General features: G+C 50.9%; 5 protein-coding genes across 12 annotated transcripts; 1 reads left to right on the forward strand and 4 right to left on the reverse strand.

Moving 5' to 3' along the window:
• LOC121599504 (uncharacterized protein F21D5.5) lies at positions 1-5,171 on the reverse strand. Of its 5 annotated transcripts, XM_041927361.1 has the most exons (4): positions 4,923-5,171; positions 3,280-4,843; positions 2,570-3,201; positions 2,341-2,386 (listed from the first exon to the last, which is right to left on the reverse strand). In XM_041927361.1, the coding sequence occupies exons 1-3, from the start codon at positions 5,137-5,139 to the stop codon at positions 3,078-3,080; spliced, it is 1,905 nt and encodes a 634-aa protein (XP_041783295.1). In that variant the 5' UTR covers positions 5,140-5,171; the 3' UTR covers positions 2,341-2,386; positions 2,570-3,077. The 5 variants fall into 5 exon arrangements, with proteins under 5 accessions (XP_041783290.1, XP_041783293.1, XP_041783291.1 ...); XM_041927356.1 differs by lacking the exons at positions 3,280-4,843; positions 4,923-5,171 and adding an exon at positions 1-2,159 and having other exon boundaries at positions 2,272-2,386; positions 2,570-2,808; XM_041927359.1 differs by lacking the exons at positions 3,280-4,843; positions 4,923-5,171 and adding an exon at positions 1-2,159 and having other exon boundaries at positions 2,272-2,386; positions 2,563-2,808.
• LOC121599509 (protein aveugle) lies at positions 3,138-22,266 on the forward strand. Its single transcript, XM_041927373.1, has 4 exons — positions 3,138-3,227; positions 21,524-21,629; positions 21,697-21,810; positions 21,892-22,266. The coding sequence occupies exons 2-4, from the start codon at positions 21,576-21,578 to the stop codon at positions 22,075-22,077; spliced, it is 354 nt and encodes a 117-aa protein (XP_041783307.1). The 5' UTR covers positions 3,138-3,227; positions 21,524-21,575; the 3' UTR covers positions 22,078-22,266.
• On the reverse strand, positions 5,449-16,234 carry LOC121599502 (synaptojanin-1). Of its 4 annotated transcripts, XM_041927354.1 has the most exons (8): positions 16,009-16,234; positions 14,383-14,541; positions 12,552-12,909; positions 9,532-10,977; positions 9,283-9,465; positions 9,095-9,206; positions 7,436-9,029; positions 5,449-7,358 (listed from the first exon to the last, which is right to left on the reverse strand). In XM_041927354.1, the coding sequence occupies exons 3-8, from the start codon at positions 12,676-12,678 to the stop codon at positions 7,047-7,049; spliced, it is 3,774 nt and encodes a 1,257-aa protein (XP_041783288.1). In that variant the 5' UTR covers positions 12,679-12,909; positions 14,383-14,541; positions 16,009-16,234; the 3' UTR covers positions 5,449-7,046. The 4 variants fall into 4 exon arrangements, with proteins under 4 accessions (XP_041783288.1, XP_041783285.1, XP_041783286.1 ...); XM_041927351.1 differs by lacking the exon at positions 14,383-14,541; XM_041927352.1 differs by lacking the exon at positions 14,383-14,541 and having other exon boundaries at positions 16,001-16,234.
• Positions 17,025-21,002, reverse strand: LOC121599505. The gene is made up of 2 exons (XM_041927362.1): positions 19,400-21,002; positions 17,025-18,774 (listed from the first exon to the last, which is right to left on the reverse strand). The coding sequence occupies exons 1-2, from the start codon at positions 20,251-20,253 to the stop codon at positions 17,580-17,582; spliced, it is 2,049 nt and encodes a 682-aa protein (XP_041783296.1). The 5' UTR covers positions 20,254-21,002; the 3' UTR covers positions 17,025-17,579.
• LOC121599503 lies at positions 22,123-25,609 on the reverse strand. The gene is made up of 2 exons (XM_041927355.1): positions 23,804-25,609; positions 22,123-23,738 (listed from the first exon to the last, which is right to left on the reverse strand). The coding sequence occupies exons 1-2, from the start codon at positions 24,706-24,708 to the stop codon at positions 22,364-22,366; spliced, it is 2,280 nt and encodes a 759-aa protein (XP_041783289.1). The 5' UTR covers positions 24,709-25,609; the 3' UTR covers positions 22,123-22,363.
• Between the last annotated feature and the right edge of the window lie 854 nt (positions 25,610-26,463).

Raw genomic sequence — 26,463 nt, forward strand, 5'->3', positions numbered from 1 at the left:
GCCAGCTAGGTAAAGTAGGTGGTCTTGCCCTCCCCAGCTTCGTTTAGGAAAATGTACACTTTCCCATCATTTTCGTCATCCCGGCAACCAGGAGGATCTTGTGTTTCTTCGCTCAACGCTAGAGTCTTCTTTACATCTGACATAGTGTCCTTATCATTATGAAGAACATATTTAGCCAGGTCTGCGAAAGGAACTTCTGCTTGCTCCCCAAACGGATTTGCACTATACGTTACGTTGTCATTTCGTGTGATGTTCTCTTCCTCTGCCGGAGTTTCCAATGATACGAATTGGCGGTGAATGTACCAGGGCTTAATCTGCTCATAATTGTGTTCGATCGAATCGTACCTAGCCATCATCTCAGGCTGGTTCAATACCTCTAACACCTTCAACAGAAAGCTCAAATTATCTTTTTCGTGTATAATGCTGGTCAGCGGTGTGACGGTACCAAATATGATTTGATTTTCATGATCATGGAACAGCTGTTCCTTTGCTTCGCCTGTGAGCTCATCCATCGAAAGATTGTTATGTTCTACGCTATCTAGAATCTGTTCTACAATCACTACTTTTTGATGATAGCTTTCACACAGTTTCTTGATTTCGCAAAGATTTTCTGCCTCCAGTTTTCCACAAAACGTTATCAACTTGATGGTAGGATGATTGACATCCTTCAGATAAGACATCAGATCGTCCAGAATATTCAACAGTTTCTTTTTATCCTGGTGCATGGCACTATCAATGAACAGTGTTTCATACTGATGTAATGATAACGTCTGCCCTACAATCAGAGAGCTCACGTCCAAATTGAGCGAGCATTTAAACTCATAAATACCACCAGAATTCTCGCTAGCAATGAAACTGTTCAGCTTCGAGCGTTTTAATCGTTCCGGGTCTATTTTAAAGAAAGGATATTTCTGCTGCATCGAGTCGAAATACTCTTTTGATCTACATCTTAAAAGCGTAAAATTTACGTTGGGATCAACTTCTCGGAATTTTTCTTGCAGAAATGTCAAACTAATCGGATCCGGTTTCGTACTCTTCATTGCATTGAACAGCAACGTATGCAGCTTATCTAAAACCAGCTCCGCACTGCACCACTTTGGTAGCAGGTCTTTTGCTTTGATCATCAGTTCCTCTTCGTTTGGCGTTTGGCAAACGAGCACGAAAGATTGGTAAAACTTTGAAATTAACTGTTCTAAACTTTCTTCCTTAGAAAGCGCTGCAGTCAATGAGCTTTGATCGATCCTTATTATAGCTGTTTTCAAAATTTCTCTCAATTTTAATTTGCCATCGTTCAATAACCTTTGGTACTCCTTGGCAAACTCTGTGCCAAATATTCCTATGTGTGTATTTGGGGCCGCATTGAAGTAGACTTCGTTAAACTTCAATTCGGTTGCGTTTGCATCACAACGATCCACACATTTGCTAATGAACCCAGCGAAGGTATAGTACAGTGAATCTTTGCATATAATCTTTTTTCGATGAAACACATCGTTTGCCATCAACTTTCCAAGCTTGGCTAGAGCGCTGTTGATCAATTGATCCTGCAATGTTTTGTTTTCATGTTGTGGATTAATCTGGTAGCAGGTTGCCCCAACATCATAGCAGAACTGCAGCATATCTTCATCTGACTGTTGTTCCCTCTCGATAAACTGTCCTTTGAAGCGTTTATGCAGCACGTAATTGGTGCATAACACATACGATCGCGTATTTGTACCCAAGTGTTGCTCCACCTCCAGAAACGAGAGGAAGTATTTCGCAATCGAGAACGGTGGCTTGGGTTTACTGTCCCATCGAGCGTACAGCAAATCTTCCGTAAGCACTCCTTGTTTACCATAATCATCATTGCTTTGCTTATGCTTTGCCTGTATGCTGACAGTGCCAGAGGAAAGCCGGGCCAATGAGTAATGGTACATGATGTCATCGAAATCTTTCCCGGCAGGATCCTCCATGGCGATCACGAACTCAAATGCCCTGTCCAGTTGATACATCCGGAACGCACGCAATATCACCACCAACCCCAATCGCAGATGGTAGGAATCGCCATGAAGGGTAGATCTTCCATTACCGCTACTTACTTGCGCTAACAAGTCTGCCTTTCCTAACAGCTCCTGTCGCGGCGCATGATCGGCATTGGGAGGGACTTCTTCATTCATTTTGCTCTAAAATTTAAAAAAAAAGATGTCTAAATCATTTTTGGATATGAGTTTGGAACGTAATATCCCAGCACACGCAAGATTTAGGCAGTGAAACACAAATAGAGAGATGACTCACCTCAATGTGGTAAAGCTTTGCCTTTTTCCTGTGCAAACGTTTTCAATTCTGCTTTAGCTAAGTTTGGTTCGTTTCTCAGACGATTTCGTTGTTTGTAGCTTTGATCTCTTAATTCCTGCAGAAGATTAGCGTTTATATTTAATAACTAATATTTTACTCTTTCACCACGGCATACCACCGATCGAATGCGTTGTTTACAAATAAGTGATGACAGTTTGATGATGACGATGATCAGCTGATCGATGCACTATGGTATGCTTAGGTGGACATAAGCTTTGTAAATTACATTACATATTACCCATATTCCAGACAACCGGCTCCAAGGGTTGAGTGGAACGCTGTTTTAACTGCTCATGCACCACACGATTGAGGAATAATGATTATTAGCGCACTTGTCCCCAATTTTAAGCCGCGAGTTTCGTTCACTTTATCTTGGAAATGTTATCTGCTCTGATACGAGTGAGCTTACAGCCTGCTACGCTTGACTACGTATTATGACGCTATGACAGTGCGTAGAAATGACGCTAGAGGACATAACGTCCGAAGCAGGGACAATCATGTCTTCGCCATCTAGTAATCATCGCTACACTATCCGTATTGGAAGAAAAATGTAACGACCTCTGTTTAAACTTTCGGCGAACTTACTGTTTTATTTAACTATGTTCTTTCATCCATTCAATTTTTCAAATACTTTCGAATTATCCTTCTAGAACCGGCTGCCGTATCATTTAGGGTGTGATGGTTGAATTGTGTAAAAAGGTACAAACGTAAACTGATATCGAAAAGTTAAAACCATGCGCTGCCGCTTACTTTTCCAGCAAAAACATCCGGTACAGATCTTCGTGGCTCTTTGAGGCAAACTTCGGCACAAACTTCACCTTGACGACTTCCGTGAAACCTTCCGCAACGGTCGGCTCTTGAAATTTGGATCTAAAAAGGGAGCAAGAAACCAAAGGGTAAGTAAATAACTGCGCATACATTTGCTCCGGCCCCAAGCCCAGGCCTTACTTGTACGAATTAAAAACTAGCTCCGAGATGGTGGAGTGCGACCGGTCCGTCATCTCCCGGAACTCGTTGTTGTGACGGGCGTGCTTGTAGCCGACATCCATCAGGAAGCAGCGCACCGGGACCTTGGCACGGTTCGCCACCAGCACGTACCGTTTGCGGCTTTCCACGTCCGGGCTGAGGTTGTCCACCGCCACACTTTTGCCCTGCCGCAGCGACAGCTCCATCTGCACCACGCACTTCTGCCACGAGCCAAGCGTATCCCGGTTCACAATGTCGTATCCCTTCGGCGCGAGATGCTCCCTCACGAAGTGGCTCTTGCCCGAGCCCGGAAATCCCACCATCACGATCACCTCCTGCCCCGACCCGGTCAACGATGCACCGGCCGGCACTAGGAGCGGCTCGTTCACCGCCAGCCGGCACGCCTCGCGCGGATCAAACTCCGGCTTGGTCCACGGCATCTCGGGCAGGTTCTGGAAGTGTTCCTCGGGCGTCAGAAAGCGAATGCCCACGTTCAGTGCGAGCAGCCGGTCGGCCGACGAGTGGTCTTTCTTGCGCTTGACGGGCTTCTTCAGCTCGGGCCGACCGGCGGCATCGCCGACGTAGAAGCTGCGGGCTCGATCGATCTGCACACCGTCGTCCTTCTGCTGCCTGTCGCACAGCGTTTGCCACATGCCCGTCCGGGGCTTCCGGTACTTGCCCGAGCCGGTCGAAATGAACACCTGCATCGGGACGCCCAGCTTCCGCACCAGCGATTCGATCTTCTGCCGAAAGTCCTCGATGCGCACCTTGCCCTTCCCGATGCCGGCCTGGTTGGTGAAGATGACCAGCTTGTAGCCGTTGCGGTGCAGCGACTTCAGCTTGGCCGGCACCTCCGCGAACGCGATCTGCCAGTCGTCGATCGATTTCGGGAACACGTTGCCGGATTTGGTTTTTATCAGCGTGCCGTCCATATCGTAGGCGGCCACCTTTTCCGACGCCATCACGCCGGCACTGGTGAAGATGTGTAGCAGCTTATCGTCTGACGCCTCCCACCTTCCTTCGGTCGTGGGTGCTAACGAGGGCTTTCGCTTTTCCACCGGAACCGGACTGGCTGCTTGTTTGGATCGTTTCGGGGAGCTTTCCTCGCGCGAACGCTTTTCGCTGCCCGAGTTGCTGGCATTGGATCGGCTCGGGCTGCTTCTCTTTCCGGAACTGGATCGTTTCGATGTCTTATCCACCTTTTGCGCGATCTCCGTTTCCTCCTTCGGTGAGCTTTCTTCGCGCGAACGCTTTCCATTGCTGGTGCTGCTGGCATTGGTCCGACTCGAACCGCTTCTGTTTCCCGAACTGGATGCATTGCTGCTTTTTTTGCTCGTCTGGGGACCATTTTCTTCCTCGCTGGTGCTGGGCTCGTATATGAAGTCAAACACGTACTTGTACATGCCGGGCACCAGTTCCAGTATGTCCCCGTGTACCGCCTCGTAGCCGATGTTCCGCTTCAGCTCCTTGCCATTCAGCACGGACGGGTTCAAGCCAAGCGATTTTACCAACACGTACCCTTGTTCCAGATTCGCTTTCAGGCAAACTGTGAGAATTAGTAAAGAAGGTTTATTACACAGCACACACCATGGACCGTGTCCGGCGCTTCCATATCTCTGGCCTACCTTGCTTTCGCGAACAAAGCTCATCCTGTATTTGTGTTTCCGGGCTGCGGCCCACCATCGTTTGCTCCGTGTTGATACGTATCGGTAGATATTCGGGCGACAGGGGCTTTATCACACATTCTTTAAGGATTTTGGGCATGTTTTTACAGGAACGATTCACAGGACAACCGGCCAACAAGCGGCACAGAACCACTGGACGACATGTAAACAAACGCATTCGCACTCACTTTCCGATCTGCAGCGCCCGCTTGACAGTTGGTGCGATCCGCGCCGTTCGAGCAGTCGCCAGTAGAAAAGTGCTCGAATGGCAGAGACACAGTTTATTTGAATTTAAATCCAACAGAAACGGCTACATAATTTGCAATATCAAGAACGTTTATGAACTTGTTGTCGTTTTATTACGATTTTTATACCGCTGTATGTATTTAAATAGCTTGGAAAGAGATGTAGCACCTAGCGTCACATTTTTTATACCGTATATCTGCCGACGCTGCTTTTCTTTCTTTCTATATACCAACAAGCGGTGTCAATGGTTTTACTATGTTGTTTATTCATTCGTTTCATGATAATATGTAATTGTGTATCATATGGGCTGCTCTACTGCTGCCTTTTTGCTTGCGCTTCCCAAACCCAAACAAACACACACCCGTCCATGCACACATACAGACGACACCATTCACAGAACACTTTCAATCGGATAAATATTTTCGCAAACGCAACATTATTACATTCATACGCCACACGTGCAATAACCATACGCGGTGGACACTGGATAGATACACACGTGTCAGTTCGATTCATTTCGCACTCTTCCCGGCTGCGCAATATAATGCTGGCGTACCCTACGACGTACGCTATTGGTAATGAAACTGGCAAACACACTTGCGCTAACAATACATTTTGCGATAACTGTTTTACTTTATGTTATTAAATGGGGTGGTTTTACGGGCGCGCATCCTTCCTTCGTCCCTTCGGATCGGAGCGCAAGAAGCTTTGCTAAGCGTGTAATGCGTTTATGCTTTTTTTTGGGAATAATCGGCCAACCCCCGTTGGTTTAGCTTGCACGATAGTAAACGCAAAACGAGGCAGACATATGCGCTCTGCCGCCGATTCTGTTGCCGATGTTTCTTCTGTTTCTAATTGATCCTATCAGCTGGCCACTACTACTTACCGCACCCCCATATACTTAATAAGCGTTGTCAGTTTTGTTTCCAATTGCTCTACTATTGCTTCAGCTGTGAATGCATTCGTTTATTTCTACACCTCATGCAGCGGAGGAACCCACCAGCGCCTCCGCATTCGTTTATAGTGTAATAATAGTTTTTCATCTGCCTATAGGTACGATTCCCTTGCCGCATAATTAACTTTTCTCCCCGCAACCAACCGCATTGCTTTTAACCACTACAATAATAATAATAATAATAATAATTAGCGGTAAAATAATATTATCAATAATATTAATAGTTAAATAATATTAATATAATAATAATAATCTTTGCCTTCTTCCTCCAAACACCTAAGGTAATGAAAACGGACTGGCAACGGATAGTGTAACTTTAACATCAGTATTTAACGAGGAGTATATCGTAACGTAGGTCCCAATGCATTCGTTCCTGGTGATGAGTGAGGATAATATGTCTACTCTACGCTTTTTTGTTTCGTTTTTTGGAATGTCTCACACACCCGAATAAATAGAGAAGCATCTGTTTTCTTCTACCGCACGATGCATGCTGATGGTGATGGGTGGTGTAGTAGTGTGTAATAATAGCAGTAATAGCTGTACTGGCTATTGTTATAGTAATAGTTGTAGTACGGTAGCAGTAGTTCAACACAAATTCACACAATTGCTGCAGTTATGCTAAATACAGTTCATATTTTTCCTATTTCTGGTCAGCTCCCTTGGGATGAGCCTTGATTGCAACTACCCTGCTTCTACATTTTCTTCTTTCAGTGGTGGCGGTGGCGCTTCTACGATGCATTGGCGTCCTCTCCCCCGACCACCGTGTCCACTGCTCGGAGATAGCTAGATGTGATGAGATGAGGAGAAAGATTAGCTGTGACGTCAGTCAGTCACACTGATAATGATGCCCTTAGGTGGTAGGAATGGGAGGGAAAGCAGCTCCCCTAAGGATTGTTTGGGCGGGCCGGTAGCGGCGGTGGACCACCGCTTCGATTTGGTATGGGAGGGGGTGCGCCCCGTCGCATCGGAAGTGGTGGCGGTGCTCCCTTGGGTGGTCCCGATGGTGGTAGTACACCGTTGCCGCCGGTCGTAGATGAGGGAGAGCCCGCCCCGGAGCTGCCGGATGTGCCCGGGGGCGAGGATTTGGTCGGTGCCGATTTGCTGCTGCTGTTGGTGCTGTTGCTCACCACGTCCAGGTCGTACACGTCGCTCCGTGGCGGAGGGGGCGGTGGTCCACGCGGCTGCTCGGGAACGGGCTGGAAAAGAGAGTCGAACGAGAGCAGCTTAAGATGACCGTATTCGTCATCGTCGACGACGCACTGCGCGTACTTACAATGTCGTCATTGATTTCTTCGTATATTGCACCGGTGTCGACGGGCGGTAGGTTGGAGCTGCCTGGTTGCTGCTGTCCCGGACCGTGCGTCGGCGAGCTGGGCACGGGTGACGAGCTGGCGTACTCCTCGACCGGTGGTGTCGGTCGCTGCGGTGGGCAGGGCACGGCCGGCGGTACCTTCGGCTGTTGCTGCTGCTGCAGCTTCGAAGCCATCAGTATCTCCGGGCCCAGGCTGATGACGCCCGCCCGCGGGTGATGATGATGGTGCTGCTGCTGCTGTGGCTGATGCTTTGGTGATGCTTGCGGGGACTTTGGTAACGGTGGGCGACTGGGCGGCCCCGGACGGGCGGACGGCTGCTGCGGTACCGAGGGTGGGCTTTTCGGGCGCGCCGGGATCTCCGGTATGCCGAGGCTGTTGTAGTCGCCCCCGGTCTGGCTGCCGTCGCAGAAGCTGACCGTGTTCGGCGTGCAGAGCAGTATCTCCTTCTCCACCTGCTCGACCCAGTTCTCCGTCTTGAGCTTGATGGAGAGCTGCACGCCGCACACCAGCACCGAGCGCTTCTGGGCCGCGGTCAGGGCCGACTGCCCGTCGCGGAACGTTACCCACATCGTGTCGCCGACGAAGCGCACCAGCGTCACCTCCCCGATCTGCGTCAGCTCCTGTATCAGCGCCGCCATCAGGTTCTCGTCGTAGATGCTGCCCTCATCCTCGTCGCCCGAGTCGGTGCCGCCCGCTGACGGGCTGCACGCCTGTATCAGAATCGTGCCGTCCGGCGGGCCCAGATCGCGTATCACATCACCGAACACGGTCGCCCGGCGCTCCGGATCGATGTAGTGCACCTCGATGTCGATCATGGCAATGACCGGCCGGTGGTCGCTTTGCTTCAGCTCCGCCCGCCCGTAGTGCACCAGCCGGCCCGGATTCCAGCCCGGGTGCCGGTCCGCGTCCGGGCTCTGCTTGCGCCGCCGCCACAGCACCCGGTCCGTCCAGGCCGGCGCGCGGCACTTTTCGCTCGTGTCGTAATCGTCGCTGAACAGATCGTACTTGTACGTCGGCGGGAAGCTGATTTCGCCCTCGAGAAACTCGTTGAACACGCTGCCCGCGTTCTGCTGGATGCGCAGCTGGTCGTACTGCAGCACCGCGGTCAGATCGTGCGGTGACTGCTTCAGCGCCTCCCGCAGCTCGTCCTTGTCCATGTCGATGCGGTAGTTGAAGTCGCCGCACCAGAAGATGTAATCGTGCGACTTGAGCGAGCGGCCCATCGGGAACGCGATCTTGCGCGTAATTTCCGCGTAGTCCGCGTTCCGTTCCGCCACCTGCGACTGCCCGGCGGCAAAGTGGGCGCACACGAAGCAGATGGAGGTGCCGTGCAGGACGAACCGGATGGCGGCCGCTCCCTTGTTGCCGGTCGCGCCACCCAGCCCCGTCTTGACGCAATCGATTGCCACGTCGCGGATGTACTGGGCGTGCTGGGGCCGTATGTAGATGTACAGACAGACGCCGACCAGCTGCTGGTAGGTGAGCAGCACGTACTCCCGGTCCCGGCTGACCACCTTCTGCAGCTCTTCCGCCCACGCCTTTGCATTGTCAGAGCTGTTTTTGAACGATAAAATACGATTAATTTGACGGAATGGAACACTTTTGACCGATTCAATTACCTTGCCGCGACAATGTTCGATGCGTTCAGGTCGACAATTTCCTGAAATCCAATCGCAAATATGTCCACCGGAGGTTCGTTGCTATCGTCCACCTGGCTGAAATCAACGAGCGCTGCAAGCAAAACAGAAAACGGGCAAAATGGTGAGCAAAACTTTTTTTTTTAAACGATCGCATTTTTCACACTTACAGCGCGATCGTGCCAAACGATGGCAATCGAGCAGCCAATCCGCCAACGAAACGTCCTTGTAGGCGACGCTGCGGAAGTGCTTGCCACCGTTGACGTTGTACGTGCCGCAGGCCACCCGGAACACCAGCGGATTGACGTACTCCTCGTACCGTTTGCACATTTCCCTCAGCACCGGCGTAGGAGCTGCAACAGCAAGGAAAAAATCAATAAATCGCTGCTCGATCTTTCGTACAACAACTCTCCACTTACCGTGCAGCATATTGGAGGGCAGCAGTATCCGGGCCCGGTCTGCCAGCTCCGAGCTGAGCGTGGAACCGACCAGCAGCACATCGATCGCTTCCTGCTTCGAATTGTCCAGCAGATTGTTCTGGATGGTGCGGGCGGCCGATCGTGCCCCGTCCATCAGCTTCGAGCCGCCCTGGATCGCCCCGGTGCCGGCGTAGATCTTGCTCACCTCGTTCCCGTTGTTGATCCACATCTGGCGAAACACTTCCTCGAACCGGGAGCTCATCTGCTGCTTCTTATCCGCCAGCGCCGCCATCAGTGTGATCTGTTCGTTCAGCATCTCCAGCCCGATGTACGTCTGCACGCAGTTCGTCCGGTCGAGACAGTCCAGGCAGTTCGTGCGGATGGCGCCCCGCTGCTCCCGGTACACCGCATCGCCGATCGCGTAAAACATCCCAAAGTCGGCGCACGTTGCGTCGATCTTCTGCCGCAGCTTGGACAGTGCGACCGTGTTGCCGCCCCGGCACTCCTGATGGTAGTCGAACACCAGGTGCGGCACGTCCGTGTGCTCCGACTCGCGATGGTGGCGCTGAAATTCGTTGCTCAGCATCGCCTCGCCCTCCTTGCTGCCGATCAGGCTGGTGCCGAGCAGGTTCACGATCGCCTGCTGCCCGTACCTGGCCTTCATCGTGCGCATGTGCCGGTCGAACGCGGACCGGGACGCTTCGAACCCGCGCGACAGTTTCACCTTGTGCGAGCCCACCTGTACGCCCGGCTGCTCCCAGAACAGTGGCACACTGCCGCGCGTCTGCACGTACGACGTGATCTCGTTGTCCAGATAAATGCACTGCTCCGTCTCGACAAAGTTCGCCACGCAGCCCTCGTCGTTGGTGCCGCGCACGTTGAACCGGGTGCCGGCCCGTTCGCAGCTCAACCGCGAAATGATGGCGGCGCGTGCCTGCTTGCTGCCCGCGTACACCGTCCGTATCTCGACCGAGCCGCACATTGCCTTCAGCAGCCAGAAGTTACACTCCACGCCGAACCGCAGCAGATGGATGAACAGCATCCGGTTCCAGAAGAAGCGATTGTCGGTTTCGCGCGTCCGGCGTCGCCGCTGTGCCGACAACGTCACATCGAACCCGAACGGCTGGGCAATGGTCGGTCCGGTACCGCCACCACCGCTGCCAGCCACATTCGAGAAGGAAAAGTAGAACGTGCCCGAGTTGAGCACCTTGCGTATTTCCGCCACCTTGTCCTCGTTCGTCGGCTGGTACTGCAGCGAGACGAACTGCGTTTGCGTGATGCGGAAGATTTCGCTGTCGAGGATTTTGCCCACCGAAAAGCACCCGGTCACCATGACCAGGTAGAGCAGGGAGCTGTCGCCGGCGTTCAACTGCAACACGCCCAGGCAGCCATACGCGTCCAGCACTTTGGTGTACTGTTTGCGGACGATCTCCGTCTCTTGGGCCGCTGTGTGTGGGAGAGAGAGAGACCATTTGATTAGTAAATGTTATTTAAAATTAAACCGAGAGGGAAATGTTTGTCCGTAAATTACCATAACAAAGCAAACTAATTGGTATTTACAACCCAAAAACGCCTTCACTTCCAGCACAACTTCTATATTTGATTTGCCAAAATGATGATTAAAATGTATGACCATCGTTTGGCTGGGGGGTCGGGGGAGGGACAAAGTTTTATCAACACCCACCATTCCACCAATGAATGATTGCTCTGCTGAAGCGTTTGCTATGCTGCATACGGCTATTAATCATTTTTGTCGTTCTTCCGGCCGGCCAAAGGGACGACCACACAGCTGACACGTGAGCGAAAGCTTCACCTTTGAATCGATATTTTCTCATCGATATTGTTGGTGTTTTGTTTTATCCGACCGGCCGGTCAAAGATTCACCTTCTGGTGGCAAACTGTGGTGGGCGGCAGTTGGAACTAAAAACCCTCCCCTATTCTATTTGAATTGCTAATAATTGGGTCTAAACTAATAGCAATGGGAGGTTTAATTACACACCCAAAGTTTGATCACAACAAATCGATGGTAAAAGGAAAAAGGGTTACAAGTACATCAAAAGTAACTGTTTACAGAGAAAAAACTCAATTTAAAATACAGTGGTTAACAAAATTGATACCAAAGTTTTGGGATAACTGGCCTGGACAAAATCTTTGTATATTCTTATTGGATTTGTCTAAGAAGGATGCTGTAGAGACCAATTTCCGGTACATTAAGCTCATTTCATATAGGAAAGAGTCAATAAAGTGTCCCACAGCTATGGGAACTCCTAGAAAACCCTGTTAAGCATAAAATACTTATAATTTATGTTTAAAATACGATTTCAAATAATTAGTATTACACAAGGGCTTTGAATTGAGGAGTTTTTGTCAACTTTGGTTTAAATATTGCAGACAAAGCATAATAATCTAATAGCATAATAAGGAGGACTCTTTCTTCCCTGAAATCCCTGAAAGCTTAATGTAATGGGAATTGGACTATATAGCAATCGTGTTGGCCAAATTGAATTGGATTTTCAAAGAAGCCTGTCCAAAAAGGGTGCCATAGAGTCCAATTTTCATCATATCCCTCCCCACAAGAAAGAGTCAACCCATAACTATGAGAACCCCTGGAAAATCTATCTAATGGTATCAACATTTGAAATTTTAGCTTGAGAACTGGCCATGATATTTGTACAAAGTAAATTCCAGGACTGTTCCATCAATTCCATGAGCCACTGCAGTTTTCCATTCGAAATCTCTCGCACCACAACGAGCATCCAACCTTGAAAATGAGACGCTCGCCTAAAAACCCTGACCGCTGGTGCATTCGGTACAACATAATCAATCTAGGTGCCCCTCTGGTCGGAGTAAGCCAACCGTAAACTATTTGGACCGTAAGAACATCCATCCATCGACTTCTGCGTCATTCTACACACGTGAGTAACACTAGAGCGACCTAGCCAAAGAATACCTTAAAGCCTACGCGCGCACACACCCGAAGCGAACTGTTATTCGAGACGTAACGCACGGGATATACTTACACAGCACGGCCACGGCCTGCGACTCGAACAGCAGCGTTTCCGGCTTGTTCCGATGCTCCAGCAGCACGCTGTGCGGGGAGGGTGGTTTGGATTTCTCCAGCACGCGGAATCCCTTCGACATGGCCATGGTGATGCGGTTTGGATGGTTTTGGACGGCGTGTCGATTGCAGAAATGTTTTGTTCACCAAGTGCCCTTGTGCTGGATCGCCGGCGGATGAGCAGCAGCAGCAGCACTTTCACTTTCCTGTATTCCTGTTACGCTTCTGGTCCGAAAGCGCGCTCCGCCCAAAGACGGCCGGTTGCGCGCGCGGTCGTGTCTTGCCCCCTAGTACTCTCTATCCTCGCTCCCTGGCTGTGGCTGTGCGCAGAACATGCAAAGAAACAAACAGACAGTTAGGGTATCTAAGATGTTTGAACTCGTCCGTCCCGCCCGTATGACATATTCCCAGGCAAACGGTGGAGCTCGATTTCCCACACCGAAGGAAAGGGATGGCAACGAGGATCGGATTCCCATGGGGAGCTTCTTTCCCAGGGCTGTTCCGCAGTGGCGAGAGGATCGAGAGCTGTAAGAAGGCGATCATCTTGAGATGATGTGTACACCTTCCTCCCTCTTCTTCACAGCCTCCTCTCTCCCTACAAGCACGCACAAGGTGCGATACAAGCACGTATCTTAATCTAACTTTGTTACTGGAAACAAATACTGCCACACCGGGCGCGCGCGATCCATTCCAACCTCCTTTCCGCCCGTCTTGTCGCATGCTCCTTCATCAAAGAAAAGAAGTGTGTGAGAGAGAGAGAGAGAGAGAGAGAGCGCGAGATCCCGAGGTACACACACACACAAACACTTCCGAGAATGATCCGGTCGTTTTGAAGGCGATTCGGTGGTCGCGGGAACCGGTTCCCGGCATCGCTGTGTGTTTGTATGTGTGTTCTAAAGGGGCAGCTCGCAGCAGCAATCCCTCTTCCGGGAGGCAAGACGTGGCGGCGATGGTGGTGATGGTTCTCCGCCGGTGTGTTAGGAACTTTCTCACGATTCGGAAATTTTCCCACGACAAATGTTAATTACAGATTATGCCTTTTCATTCTTCGGCGTTCTAGTAGGGGAGGTAGGGGGCAGGTTTGTGGGAGGGGTGGTGGTTCAGGTGGTGCGAGTGAAGATGGCAACAAAACGATCCCGGCCCCGGCCTAGACCGACTGCAATTGCTTATGGTTTATTTTTCCTTCCCTTTTCCCTTTTCTCTATCGGGGCTGCTAGGAAAATGAATACATTTTTTCGTTAAACTTTAAATTCATTCGATTGTTAGTGTTTTTTGTTTAAATGTTCATTACATTGTTGGTTTTCCAATGTTTCGCGGGGGGATGAGTCTGTTGTGTGTTTGTGTTCGCTTCGGTGTTGGAGCTACAAAAACAACCAAAAACACACGACTCATTCAATCACGGGGGATGTAGTGGAAGTGACCAGAAAACACTAATACGGGTAAAAAGGGGAGGAGGCGGAGGTTGGGGTGGATTAAAGAGTGGAGAAGATCGTGGATCGGCGAAACAAAAAAAAAAAAAAACATAGGAGGCTGTTCAGTGCAAAGGAACGGTCCGCGGCTAAGTCGTGGCATTCTCTTCGCCATTCCCAGGGCGCGTTCGGTCAACTTTGCGTTTTTGGGATTTCCTTTTTCCACACTCTGTGTGTTTGTGCGTACATATTTCTGACTGTGTGTGGGTTTGTTGCGCTGCTCTTGACCGTCGAAGGGTAGGGAGAGGAAATGTTGTTTTTGTTTCTTTTTACTCGGTTTTCTCCCACGCGGTCGGGCCGGACTGCCAAGAACTTTGGCTTCACCTTTTTGGGACCCGATGGGTTGTTTTTTGTTGTTGTTGTTGTTGTTGTATATGCTACTCCCTGCAGAGCTTTAACGTGCCTTTCGGCTCCAGTCTGGAAGATGTCCAGAGTGCGATTTTTTTAACAAATTCTCTCGGCGGTTGTCGGGTTGCTCGGGTGCTGGCGGAAAGATTAGCGGAAGGAAAAAAAAGTATGTGTGTGAGTGTTCCGTTCTTTTTTGGGGGGCTGTATCCACTCAATGCCTCCTGCGCCTACTTTTGTGTGTGATTGATTATACCGTAACTATCTGCACGCCACCGCCGGCGTACAAAACAGGGTGGGCCGGCAGGTAAGGCAAAGAATCGAAAAAATGTAACATTTTTAACCGTCGCAGGTCGGACATACATTCTTAATGCGGCAAGGAGAGAAAATGTATAATTTGTATGCTTAAATTGCCCAACAGCATAACTCTTTCTTTCTTAAGGTCCAGCATATGGCAGAGTTACCGGAAGTTATTTGATACATTGACTAGAAATAAAATCGACTTTTAATAAGTTATTGCTCAAATGTCCCCATACAATTGATTAAACAATTCTCGAAAAACAAAACCTTCAAAAGCATCATGTTGTTCCTCTTTCCATCCTTTCGTGTCTTTTTGTGGCCTTGTGGCGCGATGCAAGCTGGAATTTTCTCCAACACTTGAACGTTTGACCTTTCCAATCCGCTGGGTGGGAATATCTCCACAGTCCACTTGGATGTTGCTTCTTTTACCAGGAAAACATTAGTTGAGATTGCACTGCTTTTTTTAACCATCAACACAACACGCTTGTTGTGCGCCGATTGCAGCCATTTTTCTGTTCCACAGCATGGCAACAAACTGTAAAGCCTAACGCCCCCCTTGCACAAACCATCCACCGTCACGAACACACACGTTGCACAAATCCTTATCACAGTGCGTGTTTTATCACACGGATTAAATGCCTTCACAGTTCCACTATTTCCATTGGCACAGCACAGAATATGATTCCTTTAGTGAGAAAATCACGGCACATGCGGGACGCGTGGGATGCGACCCACCACAATATGACGTAAGCAGGCGAAAATCCCCCTTGGAAAACTCCTCTGATCCTTGCTGACCAAAGGGGGAGGGGGATTGGTTGGTGTGCGTGTGTATTGGATTTTTTTTTCTCGCACCTTATCTCCCTCTCCTTTGCAAACGTGTACAGATCAAGACGCTCCCAAACCATATGTGGGGCCAAGGAGGACTCACCCAACAACCTTTTGGGGCTTTCTTGCCGTGAGGGGTCACGCATTTAATCAATAACACTGATTCACACACACACACACACACCACACACACACACACACACACACACACACACACACACACCCACACACAGGCGCGTTTCATCCACGGAATGAAGAACTGTTTGGTGCATTGGTACACTTTTTCGGGATGGAAAAACGACAGAACGACATCGCCCCCCTCCCCACTTTACCCACAACCACAATTGGGACTCGTGGAAGAAATGTGCGTGCGTGGGTATGTGGGAGGAATCAGGCAGTGTCCCTTCCCCCTTCCCCTTGGCCTTTGTTTACCCACTGAACGCCACAACACAACAACAAAACACATACTCACACACACACCTTTTGCACAGTTTTCACATCGATCGACCGTCGGCTAAGGGCACAACGGGCATGGTGTCTCTGCCCTGCCACACACAAAAACAGGCCCAAAATGGTGTGGGAGCAGCAGGCCCTTGTTTTTTTTTCTTTCTCTCTTCGCAGATGCACTCGCGACGTTTTCTTTCCGCGGACGTGTGCGTGCGCCCGTGCGTCCGTCCGTCTGCTCGGTTGTCGTGCGTTTGGCTGTGTGTTGTGTTTGGTGCTGGTGGAGCCTACACTGACAGCTGCACAGTGGGTGTGAAGAAGCAGTAGAAATGGACAAAATATATATCGTTGTTGAAGATTACCGATGAATTGAAGGGATCATTACCTAATGAATGACTGTAAAAACTGAACTTTTGCTCATTTTCTTGCCCAAATTCAAATAACATGATACACAAATTCCAAAATCATGCGGTCGAGAAGCCCACCATGGGAAACAAATTCGAACATTGGGAAAGGCGCTTTGAAAATGACAACATTCAAACGTGCCGTTATTTCGTCCTGGCTGTACATTTTATCAGTTGTTGGATAACCAGTTAATTTGGTCCGATTATAAACAATAATCAAGAGTATATAATACATCCAGAGAATGGCAAGAGGTATTTAAAAAAGACTGAATGGCACATGGGTCCATAGGGCACATCAAGAAAGTTTGATTCTGTACCTCCACCAAAAGCGAAACTGTTTGCAAACCCACACCGGTTTTGGGGTTTGAACTAGTGGTGGAAGCTCGGAATTGGACCTACTCGGATCTAACTCCGGAGTTGAATCCACAGCCGATTTCTAAATCGACTCCGGAACCGGATCCGGAATCATACTCGGTTCCAGAATCGGAATTGACCTGCGAATCGCAATTTGCCCCAGTAACGGAATCAGGATTGACTCCAGAATTGGAATTTGCTCCGCAATGAGAATCAGAAATTAATCCGAGAATCTTCAAGAGAATGGATCATTTACTAGTAAATTTTTATTCTTTGAGGCTATCAATCGTAGAATTCATTCCGACTCCCAGCCGATTCTGGAACCAATTCCGGAGCCGATTTCGGAACCAATTCTGAAACCGATTCCGGAATCGAATCCGGAAACAGATTCCAGAACTTTTTGGAAATGGATTCCGACAAAAGCATCTTATTTCCCATCACTACTTTGAGCCCATACCATTCCTGGAACTGGGATCCGTTACCTAGCCCACTTCTAGAGTTGATCCTCAATCTGTATTGATCCTGGAACTGCTCTGAATCCATAGCGATCCTAGAACAAATCCTGAATTCATACTTATTTTTTATGTGATCCTAAACTCACTCTATTCCTGGAACTTATGCAGAACTCATAGAGATCCTAACTAACCCATATGCCTCCAGGAACTCATATCGAACCCATTTCCCTGAGAAACAATATACATTTTATCTAGATATAGTGGCGATAAGTGTCCTCTGAAGTCGCTGGAAGAATGTAATCAAATTAAAATGATTAAAACAACTTGAACAACACTTTCGTTTAGCATTTGCACACTTTGAATCTCTCAGAGCAGATCTAATCATTTATTCGCCTTAACTTTCCTCCGAATCGCTAATCACCTCCGCCTTCAAGCTGTCCTCCTGTCTGCTAACGCTCCGGGCCGGACTAGACGCCGGACTGTCGCACGAAATCTTGATCAACCCATCGTCGTCCCCCTCGTCCTCGTCCGAATCCTTCCCGAGCGGCATCAGCTCACCGTTTACCTCCGTCAGCAGCGCATTGAGCTCCCCGAGCGCATCCAGCAGCGAGTTCGCAACGGACCGCTCATTCCCGAACCGTTCCTTCTCCGCCACGAGGCGCGTTTTCGTGATGCTGAGATTCTCCCGTTGCAAGCCCACGAGCTGCTGCAGCAGTGCCTTAAATCCACCGAACCTCGGTGGCGGCACTGCTGTCCTAGCGACCGCTGCCCGTAGTGAGGGAAGCGTGGAGGTTTGAATGATTTTCCTAGTGATTGTTGGCGGACCTCCGGCCGTGCTGGTTAGTAGCTGCTTGGGTTGGATGCTGATTTGCGGCAGTCCCGACACGTGTGACGTTCCCTGCAGTGATACGCCGGTGGAGGTGGTGTAGATCTGCTTGCCCGTGGTCGGTGTGATGAGCTGTTGCTTGGGGCCGGATCCATCTTTGGCCAGCGTGTTGACTAGAAATACTTTCATCGGACCGCCGGAAGTAGTGCCGCCGGCCGCTGAAACGGTGTTAGTGGTGGTGGGTGTGACTCCGGTGCCTCCTGCTCCACTCGCATTAACGGACACGATCGGCGACAGGCCGGGTGTGGGCTTGGTGGTTGCGATCGAGACGGTCGGTTTGGTGTACAGTTGTATCGGTTGCTTGAAGCCTTGCAGGTTGGAGGCGGCTTGCGGCTTCAGGAGGAAGTTGGTCGGTACGAGCGAGATCTTGCTTGGGGTCGTGGTGGTCGTGGTGGTAGTCGTGCCACCATCCGTTCTCCCTGCCAGCGTCGTCATGCTGACCGTCGATGAGCCGGACGATACGGCGCTTACCACATTGGCAACGGAGGACAGACTTATGCTACCACCGCCAGCATAATTGATGATCTTTATTGATGGTACTTTCGGTTGGGCTGCGGTGCTTGTGCTCGTGGTAGTACTCGTGGATGTGCCGCTAGCAGTCGCGGACGTGGTGGTCGGTACATTTTTCCCGCCGGCTGTTGGGTTCGTCTTTTTTGGCTTATGTGCTCGTCTCGTCCGTCGCCGTAAACGTGTCGATCGATCGCTAAAATGAAAGAGAGTAAGAAGACAAAAAAGTGTAAGTCAAATGAACTGTTTGTGAAATGCGAAAACCACCTGTTGACGAGCGGTGCGAGGGGAAAATAACAAAAACAGAGTCGAACACCCGACCTAACACGTGCGACACTACACGCGCCTACTTTGCGCAGACGCAAAGAGCGCCGGCAACCGTGCTTGCGACCCTCTCGCCCCCTCCCACTACTGTCAAAATAGGGGTGAGTTTTCCCCTTCCTATAGGTTGCTGTTGTGTTTGTTGTGCCAGACGGAGGGGAAATGCATTGGTTGCCCTCGCTTACGGTAAAGAGACTCGGGTGTGCGCAAGCGCCGAACCCGCTAAGGGAAGTTGGGCATTTTGCTTTGCTTTGCTTTGGGATGGACTGTACACACTTTACAAAAGGGGTAGGTAGTCCGATTAAAATCCTTTTAAAAGGAAGTTTCATTGGGACGCTGAGTTTAATGCATTTGAATGAGAAATAAAAATCTAATCAAATACTGAACGGTTCAGTTGGCGCCTTCCCGTTCTGTCTGCGAAAGGCGCCAATAGGTTCCTCTGTCGCGACCAAAAAGGACATAAACGTTAATGGTATTAAGAAAGAAAACGGCCACCGTACCTCTCATCCGCCTCGTCCATGCCGGAACTTTCGTCGTCCGTTTCGCTTCCGCCCTCGTCCTCAAAGTCCGGATCGTTTGGATCGTCCACCTCCTCCTCCTCCATCGGTTCGTCCTTCGGTATTAGCAGGTTCGGTTCCTTCAGCTCGACCTGTTCCGCGTTCTTCAGCAGGTCCTCCGGATGGAGCATCTCCTTCTCCTCGTCACTCACCAGCTCCAGCTTTACCTCGATCTGGTCCGGATCCAGCTCGGACAGCTCGGCCCCGCTCACCGAACCGGCCGACAGTCGTGGGCGGGTGATGCGACCACCCGATGACGTCGCTGCATCGGACGACCCACTCGCCGCTACCCCCGGTGTCGGTGGATACCGGCTAGCCGCATTCGCACCACCGAACACTGGCCGCGTCAGTATTTCGTCCATCGCCTGGAAGTGCTTCCAGGACGGTTCGTTAATGACGCCCGTCTCCAGGTCCTTCTTGATGCGGTTGTAGAAGCACTTCAGATTTTTGATGCGCGTGTTAATCTCCTCCGTGGAGCGGTTGTAGCCGTACTCGCGCATCTTTTCCGCCAGCTTCGCTATCACCGGGTGCTTCTTGTGCGTGGTGATGAGCGTCCGCTGCACCTGCGGATCGCCCCACAGCGATATCAGCAGCTTCGTCTCCTCGCAGTCAAAGTTCGGGTTGCGGCAGTGCGGCTTCTTCAGCCCACCGACCGACCCGATCAGCACCTTGTTCGTGGAGACCCACATTTTGGGCCACGCCGCTGGGAGGGTTTGCTTGCTTTGCTGTCGCCGCGCCCTGCTGCCAAGGGTGTTTCGCAAACGCAACCGTATCGTGGCGGCCCGCCTTGGTGACATTCAACTAGGGACACCCTATCCACACGCACACACACACACACACACTGAGACACAATCACTTGGAACGTGTACCTAAATGTGACTAGGCGGACCGCGAAACATTACTGTCCACGGTCGCGTGTTTTTTCTCGCCTTTATCCCGCGGCGCTGCCAACGAGCGAGGAAAAATCGATATCGAAGCAGGCCGTGTGTCCTGTCGTTCCCCTGCTCGCTTTTGTTAGTAAGCGTTTCCGGTTCGAGAGAGAGAGAGAGAGAGAGAGAGAGAGAGAGAGAGAGAGAGAGAGAGAGAGAGCGCAATACACTCACGGGAGAGTGTGCACAGAAGGCTCGCACGGTTTAGGCGCCAGCGACGATGCGTGGTAAATGCGTACACGCGAACGACTGTCGAATGCGCCTGGTTCGATTCCACGTTGAAGCGGCGTGTTTGGTCATTGCTGTTCCTGCGCCGCCGCTGCCGTTTGGGAGGGTGGGTTTTTTCATTGCATTTTCCCTCCAACCCCTCGTCGGCTCGTCGGTAAACTGGGTACGCAAGACACGCATGCGCGTGCGTGCGATGGTGGTTGCGTAGTACGAGGCTTCTCGTCCCGCGACGTAGCCTTTGTGCCTTCGGACCTTCCGGGTCCTGTTTTTATTGCGTCACTCCGGCTTGCGACTCAACCTTCCCGTCACCCTCTCACCCCACACCCTTCTCGGGGGGACATTAAATTAGGCGCAGGCTTGCGTGTGTACGTTTATGTGCATGTGTAATTCGTATCGGAAAGTGTCGAAAGAATTGCAGCAATCGCATGACTGGTAAGCTGAAAAGATCAATACTTTTCAGCCAATGGTCTGCGCACTTTCTTCTTGATACTGGTACTTACCTCTTGAAATAAGGAATAAGAAAATTGAGTTTTTTTCTTCTAAATAGTAGTTGCTAGACTAATTGCTGTTTTGTTTACTTACGCACTCTAGGCTCTGTTTGATACTGAACTGTCTTGTTTAAGCTAGGAAGATTTTGTAACACTTTTTTTGCTAGTTCTTCTACATCCCCTACCAAACTTTTTTACCTGACGTAACCTTTCTTTTGTTATTCTAAATAATATATAATTTTCACACCAAAACACTAAGAACAATAAAAACAATCGTTCTCCGAAACGCCACCTAGCCTGTCACAATGGCGCCCTCTGTTGCGCGGTTCCTGTACTACTCACACAGGTCCAAACGTTTGACAGCTTGCCCGAGCTTTGTTTACAATCGCTGTCCGGATTTGTTTACCTTCTTCTTCCCGTAGCTCCCAAAACGCCCTGAACAAAAGCTAAACGGTGCCCCAAAAGGACTGGAAAATGGTCGAGGAAACGGTGTTGATGCACAAAACACAGGAGACGGCTCCGATGAAGGTAAGCACCAGCAACCAGCAACAAGGGAACGGTGTACGCATCACCTCAAACGCTTCATTATTTGCAGCTAAAGATGGCCCGCCCCAAACCGGTGTACATGTGGACGGTGGCCGATACGCTCAAGTGGCTCTGGCGGCACTGCAACGAACGGTGCGTCAAGTATCAGGAGCTGTTCCAGCGGGTAAGCTTAGTTTACGCCATGTCTCGCCCAATCTTTCATAGTGAATGCTGTTCCTTTTTTCCTTCCTCCCGGTGTGGCTAGCATGAAATAACGGGCCGGGCACTGTTGCGCATCACGGACGAGCAGACCCTGTACCGGATGGGCATCCACGACGAGAAGGACCGGGGCGACATACTGCGCGAAATCATCAAGCAGCGGCTGAAGACGGACATCATGGAGATACGTGATATGGAGCTGATGAACAATGTGTACCAGAATTGTTACTAGAAACTGTCCTGCACACACACTTCGCAGGGTTTTGCGTGGAATGTATTTCATCTCTTTTTAGATCTTACAGTGTCTTTTTTTCCCAGCCCGAGAGCTGGTAATCGTGCAGTGTGCCTGAACGAACATAATTCAATAGGGTTTATATAAAAAACCTATACCAAGCGATAAATAGAATGGAATTGTAACGAAGCAATCGAAGCATCGAAGTGGTCTTAAAGTAAGCACTCGAGAAAAAACGAACGAAAAAGAAAGGAACAGAAAACTTTAAACGTATGGCGCATCGCGTTCACTGCTCGTCCGCATCGCTGATGATTTCCGTCTTGAGCGGATCGTCGTCCGCAGCTCCGTGGTTAGCGTCTCCGGCAGGGTGCGCTGTGTTGTGCTGCGCTGAGTTGCGTGTCATCATGCGGCGCTTCTTGGGCAGCGTCACGTCCGACGTGGATGTCGCCTTCCCGGTGGATGCGGCCGGCACGACGGTAGAATCTTCCGGTGGCGAGGAAGAGGACGGTTCGGCAGGCCGTTTCGTACCACTCGCATCCTTCGCTTCCTTTTCATTCTCCCCAGCCGACACCTTCGTGGTGGATGTGGGCGATGCAACCCGCGATGTAGAAGCGGACGAGGAAGGAGAGGATGAAATTTCACTCAACTCCAACGAAGCACCACCAGCAGCAGCAGCAGCAGCAGCAGCGGTGGTGGGAACGGCTTCCAGTTCTTTCTCCCCGATCGGTGGGGATTTGCTGCCGTCCGGGCTTTTTCTTCCCTGCTCGACCGGGGATTTGCTGTCCGCCGGTGGTGCCACCGGGCGCTGGCCGGAATCCTTCACCTGGTGCTGCTCCTTGCGCTGCTGCTGCAGCATGCCGGCAAAGAACGTGCTCATGTTGCGCACCATGCCGACCAGCGAGCCACCGAACTGCTTCTCGAACTCGAGCCGCTCCTTCTCCAGCGCGAGCCGCTCCTGGTTGAGTGCCAGATTTTCGCGCTGTATCGTAACGAGCTGGGTGAGCAGGGTGCGGAAACCGGCCGACTGGCCGCCGGACGCCGAACGCCCGCCGGTCGCGCTCGGTTTGTGCTGCTCGAGGCCCACCTTGCCGGGCACATTCATGGTCGGTATGGTGACGATCGGGGACTGGCCGGTGACCGAGAGCGGCAGCTTGGTGTGAGGCATCGCGGCGGGCAGCAGCTTGGGCATGCCGGCGGCCGTCGCTTCCGAGGCGGGCGTCAGTATTTGCTGCGTTTTGCCATCCTTGCCCACGGTGTTCACTAGGAGCAGCTTCATTGGTGCTCCCGGAACGCCGCCAGCACCACCGCCGCCGGCGGAAGCTCCCACCGTGCCCGGCACGGCAGACGCAACGCCCTTCCCGAGGCTCATCGTCGGCTGGGTGTAGATCTGTATCGGGGTGGCCATGCTGGACGCGACCGATGCTGCCGTCGGTTGCTTCATCAGTAGATTCGTCGGCACTACGGATATCTTCCCGGCCGTCGGTATGCTCGTGGAGGTGCCGCCCGTTGCCGTAATTGTGGTACCATTGCCGGAGGTAATTGTCTTTATCACCAACCCGCTCTCATTGGTAGCAGGTTTCGGGCCGGCCGGTTTCCCCATGGTGTTGGTCTTGGTGGCCTGCGCTTTCTGGAGCAACTCATCCAAGCCATCGTTGAATTCACTGTAAAGAAGAAAAGTAAGGTTAACGATCCTAGTAGACCTCTGCTGAGGGAGTAAGGGACTTACTTTTCCACATCAAAGTCGCTACCTTCGTCATCGTCCTCTTCCTCCTCGTCATCGTCGTCCTCATCGTCGTCCTCATCTTCATCCTCCGTTTGCTTCCGTTCGGCGGCTCGTCCGTTGGTGGCATTCTTCCCATTCTTACTGCCACCACCGACGGCACTACCCCTGCTTCTTCGCATCGACCGCTGGCTCGGTGTCGGTGCTGGCGAGTCGTCCGGAAACTTCGCATCGATGGTAAGCAGATCTTCCGCCCGTATCTCGGTCGGCTCGTACTCATCATCGTCGTCGCTCATCAGCTCCAGCTTCACCGGCAACTGATGCACCTCGTCCTTTCCACCTTCCTCCTGCTCATTTCTTCCCTGCTCCTCCGACTCCGACTGATTCGTTTGCTGCTGCTGCTGCTGCTGTACCTGCAACCGTGCCGCATTATTGCCAAACACCGGCCGGCTGATGATTTCATCCATCTCGGCGTAATGGCGCCACGTCGTCTGGTTGATAATGCCCGCCGCCATATCCTTCTTGATGCGGTTGTAAAAGCATTTCAGATTTTTGATGCGCGTGTTAATCTCCTCCGTCGACCGGTTGTACCCGTGGGCTCGCATCTTGCGCGCCAGCTCGGCAATCACCGGATGCTTCTTGTGCGTGGTGATGAGCGTTTTCTGCACCACCGGATCGCCCCACAGTGCGATCAGCAGCTTCGTCTCGTCGTAGTCAAAGTTCGGGTTGCGGCTGTTGATGCGCCGGCCGCACAGGCTGCTGTTGAGGATCTTGTTGGTGGAAATCCATGGTTCGCGGGCACTGCACGACGATGAGTCGGTGCCGTCGCTCGGGGTGCGCTGCTTCTGGCTGATCCGGCTGCTTCGCACTTCCGGCGGGCCGCCGCCGGCGGACGACGACGTTGTTGTCATTGTACACGCGGACCCGATGAAAATTAGTCGTTTCTTCCCGAAGGAAAGAGCAACTTTACGTCAAACGAAAGACACACACACACACACACAGCTCAGTGAAAAGCGCACTTTAGTTTCAACATCCGGAAAGCTCGCTAGAGTCGAAAAAATCGATACTTTTGCCAGCACGACACGACCAACTTAGGAAGGCTGCCGTCGCTTGTCACGCAGCACACCACTGTTTGCCACTTGCGCCAACTCACGAGATTAGATACACTCACACGCACACCTTCACACAGCCCACAAAATTGGAGGGTGGGCAATCACACCAACTTCCGGGCGCACCGCTCTAAGTGCGACGGGGTGTCCTGTCGATGAAAGCGCCTCACACACACTGCTGACTGGATGGAACAGGAGACGCGTCCTGGTCGTAGTCGCACTAGCCCGAACCGCTCAGCTGACTAGATTTTCCCCTATTTCAGCAGCAGCAGCAGCAGCAAGGACGAAAGCAGAGCGGTGAAACAGAGAGCGTGAGAAAGCGTGTGCGAGAGAGAGTGAGAGAGTGAGAATCCTTTTTCTCGCAGGTTGCTTAACCACTCGCTTGAGGCGCCGTTTGCGTATTGTGTGGATTTTGGGGTGCGTTTTTTTAAGACCGTCTCTCCCTTCTCCTCTTTCTCGCTCTCTTCCTCTCGCACGCGTAATTTGCGCAAGCCGGTTGCGAGAAGCTTTAAATTGTGGGTGCTCCGAGGCTGAAGGTATCGATTCGAAGTAAAGTTGGTTATTTCACTCCTGGTCTCCAGTTGTTAAAGTGTTTTTAAATTGCGCTTTTCCTCAAAACAATTCCACAACGAGTGCGCTTTCGCCCCGCGTGTCGTCTGTTTGCTTCTTGGCCAAGCGGCACCCCGGCACATGCGCACCCGGTACGGATGGTACGCAAAATGACGAAGGGTGCCAACAAAGGCACGGCCGAGACATGCACACGCACAAATCTAGCCTGGCATGTTCACTTTCTCCCCCCTAGTTGTTGTTCCCATGGCTAAGCATAATCGAAGCAGTCTGCTGCAGCTGTTTCTCTCAGCCCGCTCTTCGCCCGGCTTCTGTGCCGTTGTGCCATGTTGTACGTACGGTTCGGCTGAGCGTTTGTTCAACCTACCGGGTTTGCTGCGGAGGGACAGTTTTCTTCGATCGATAAATGCGCTCGCGGTCTACGGCAGTACGGACTCAGCTCAGTGTGTTTGGCTTGGTTTTTCCAACCCCTTTTGGCATTGTGTTTTTGCGTGTATGGAAGGTCGTAGCAACAACCCCAACATTTGGTTTTTGTGATAGTAAGGAGCGCTTAAGTTAGGAGTTTAGCGATGGCTGGACATGAATTGGTCATATTTAATCTAGATTGAGATTTGATTAAAAACAATTTTTTCGTTTTCATCTGTACAAGTCTAAAATGTGACAAAAAGGGCACTATTAAGTACATTTTGGTTACATTGCCTAAGTTTAGGCGTAATATATTTGGCCGCCAAGGGTTAAAGGATATAAAAATCCATTCATAGTAAAGGAAACTCCGATGATTTCCCCCTAAGCGATGTTATTTCTTTAATTTATTCTGAATGTTTATTTACTTTCAATTTGATATAAATATATTCGGACTTGATGGGCTAAGCGCTTTTTAATACAAAAATGTAACAACAGTTGCATACATTAAGGCGGTTAGCTTAAAATAATTGTCCTAAAAACAGTGAATGTTATTTCACTCACTTTGATAAACGTGATTTGTTTCAT

Source organism: Anopheles merus, chromosome 3L (assembly GCF_017562075.2).
Source record: "Anopheles merus strain MAF chromosome 3L, AmerM5.1, whole genome shotgun sequence".
Taxonomy (NCBI): Eukaryota; Metazoa; Arthropoda; class Insecta; order Diptera; family Culicidae; genus Anopheles; species Anopheles merus.

What these genes read in the sequence shown, in the direction of transcription:
- LOC121599503 (XM_041927355.1), bottom strand. Translation starts at nt 24,708, where the DNA reads ATGACAACAACGTCGTCGTCCGCCGGCGGCGGCCCGCCGGAAGTGCGA. An exon ending in AGCGACTTTGATGTGGAAAA is followed by an intron (nt 23,739 to 23,803) that starts GTAAGTCCCTTA and finishes TCTTCTTTACAG; the next exon opens with TGAATTCAACGATGGCTTGG.
- LOC121599504 (XM_041927356.1), bottom strand. Translation starts at nt 2,153, where the DNA reads ATGAATGAAGAAGTCCCTCCCAATGCCGATCATGCGCCGCGACAGGAG.
- LOC121599502 (XM_041927351.1), bottom strand. Translation starts at nt 12,678, where the DNA reads ATGGCCATGTCGAAGGGATTCCGCGTGCTGGAGAAATCCAAACCACCC. An exon ending in GCAGGCCGTGGCCGTGCTGT is followed by an intron (nt 10,978 to 12,551) that starts GTAAGTATATCC and finishes TCCCACACACAG; the next exon opens with CGGCCCAAGAGACGGAGATC. An exon ending in GCCCTCCAATATGCTGCACG is followed by an intron (nt 9,466 to 9,531) that starts GTAAGTGGAGAG and finishes TTGCTGTTGCAG; the next exon opens with CTCCTACGCCGGTGCTGAGG.
- LOC121599509 (XM_041927373.1), top strand. Translation starts at nt 21,576, where the DNA reads ATGGTCGAGGAAACGGTGTTGATGCACAAAACACAGGAGACGGCTCCG. An exon ending in AGGAGACGGCTCCGATGAAG is followed by an intron (nt 21,630 to 21,696) that starts GTAAGCACCAGC and finishes CATTATTTGCAG; the next exon opens with CTAAAGATGGCCCGCCCCAA. An exon ending in ATCAGGAGCTGTTCCAGCGG is followed by an intron (nt 21,811 to 21,891) that starts GTAAGCTTAGTT and finishes CGGTGTGGCTAG; the next exon opens with CATGAAATAACGGGCCGGGC.
- LOC121599505 (XM_041927362.1), bottom strand. Translation starts at nt 20,253, where the DNA reads ATGTCACCAAGGCGGGCCGCCACGATACGGTTGCGTTTGCGAAACACC. An exon ending in ATGGACGAGGCGGATGAGAG is followed by an intron (nt 18,775 to 19,399) that starts GTACGGTGGCCG and finishes CTTTCATTTTAG; the next exon opens with CGATCGATCGACACGTTTAC.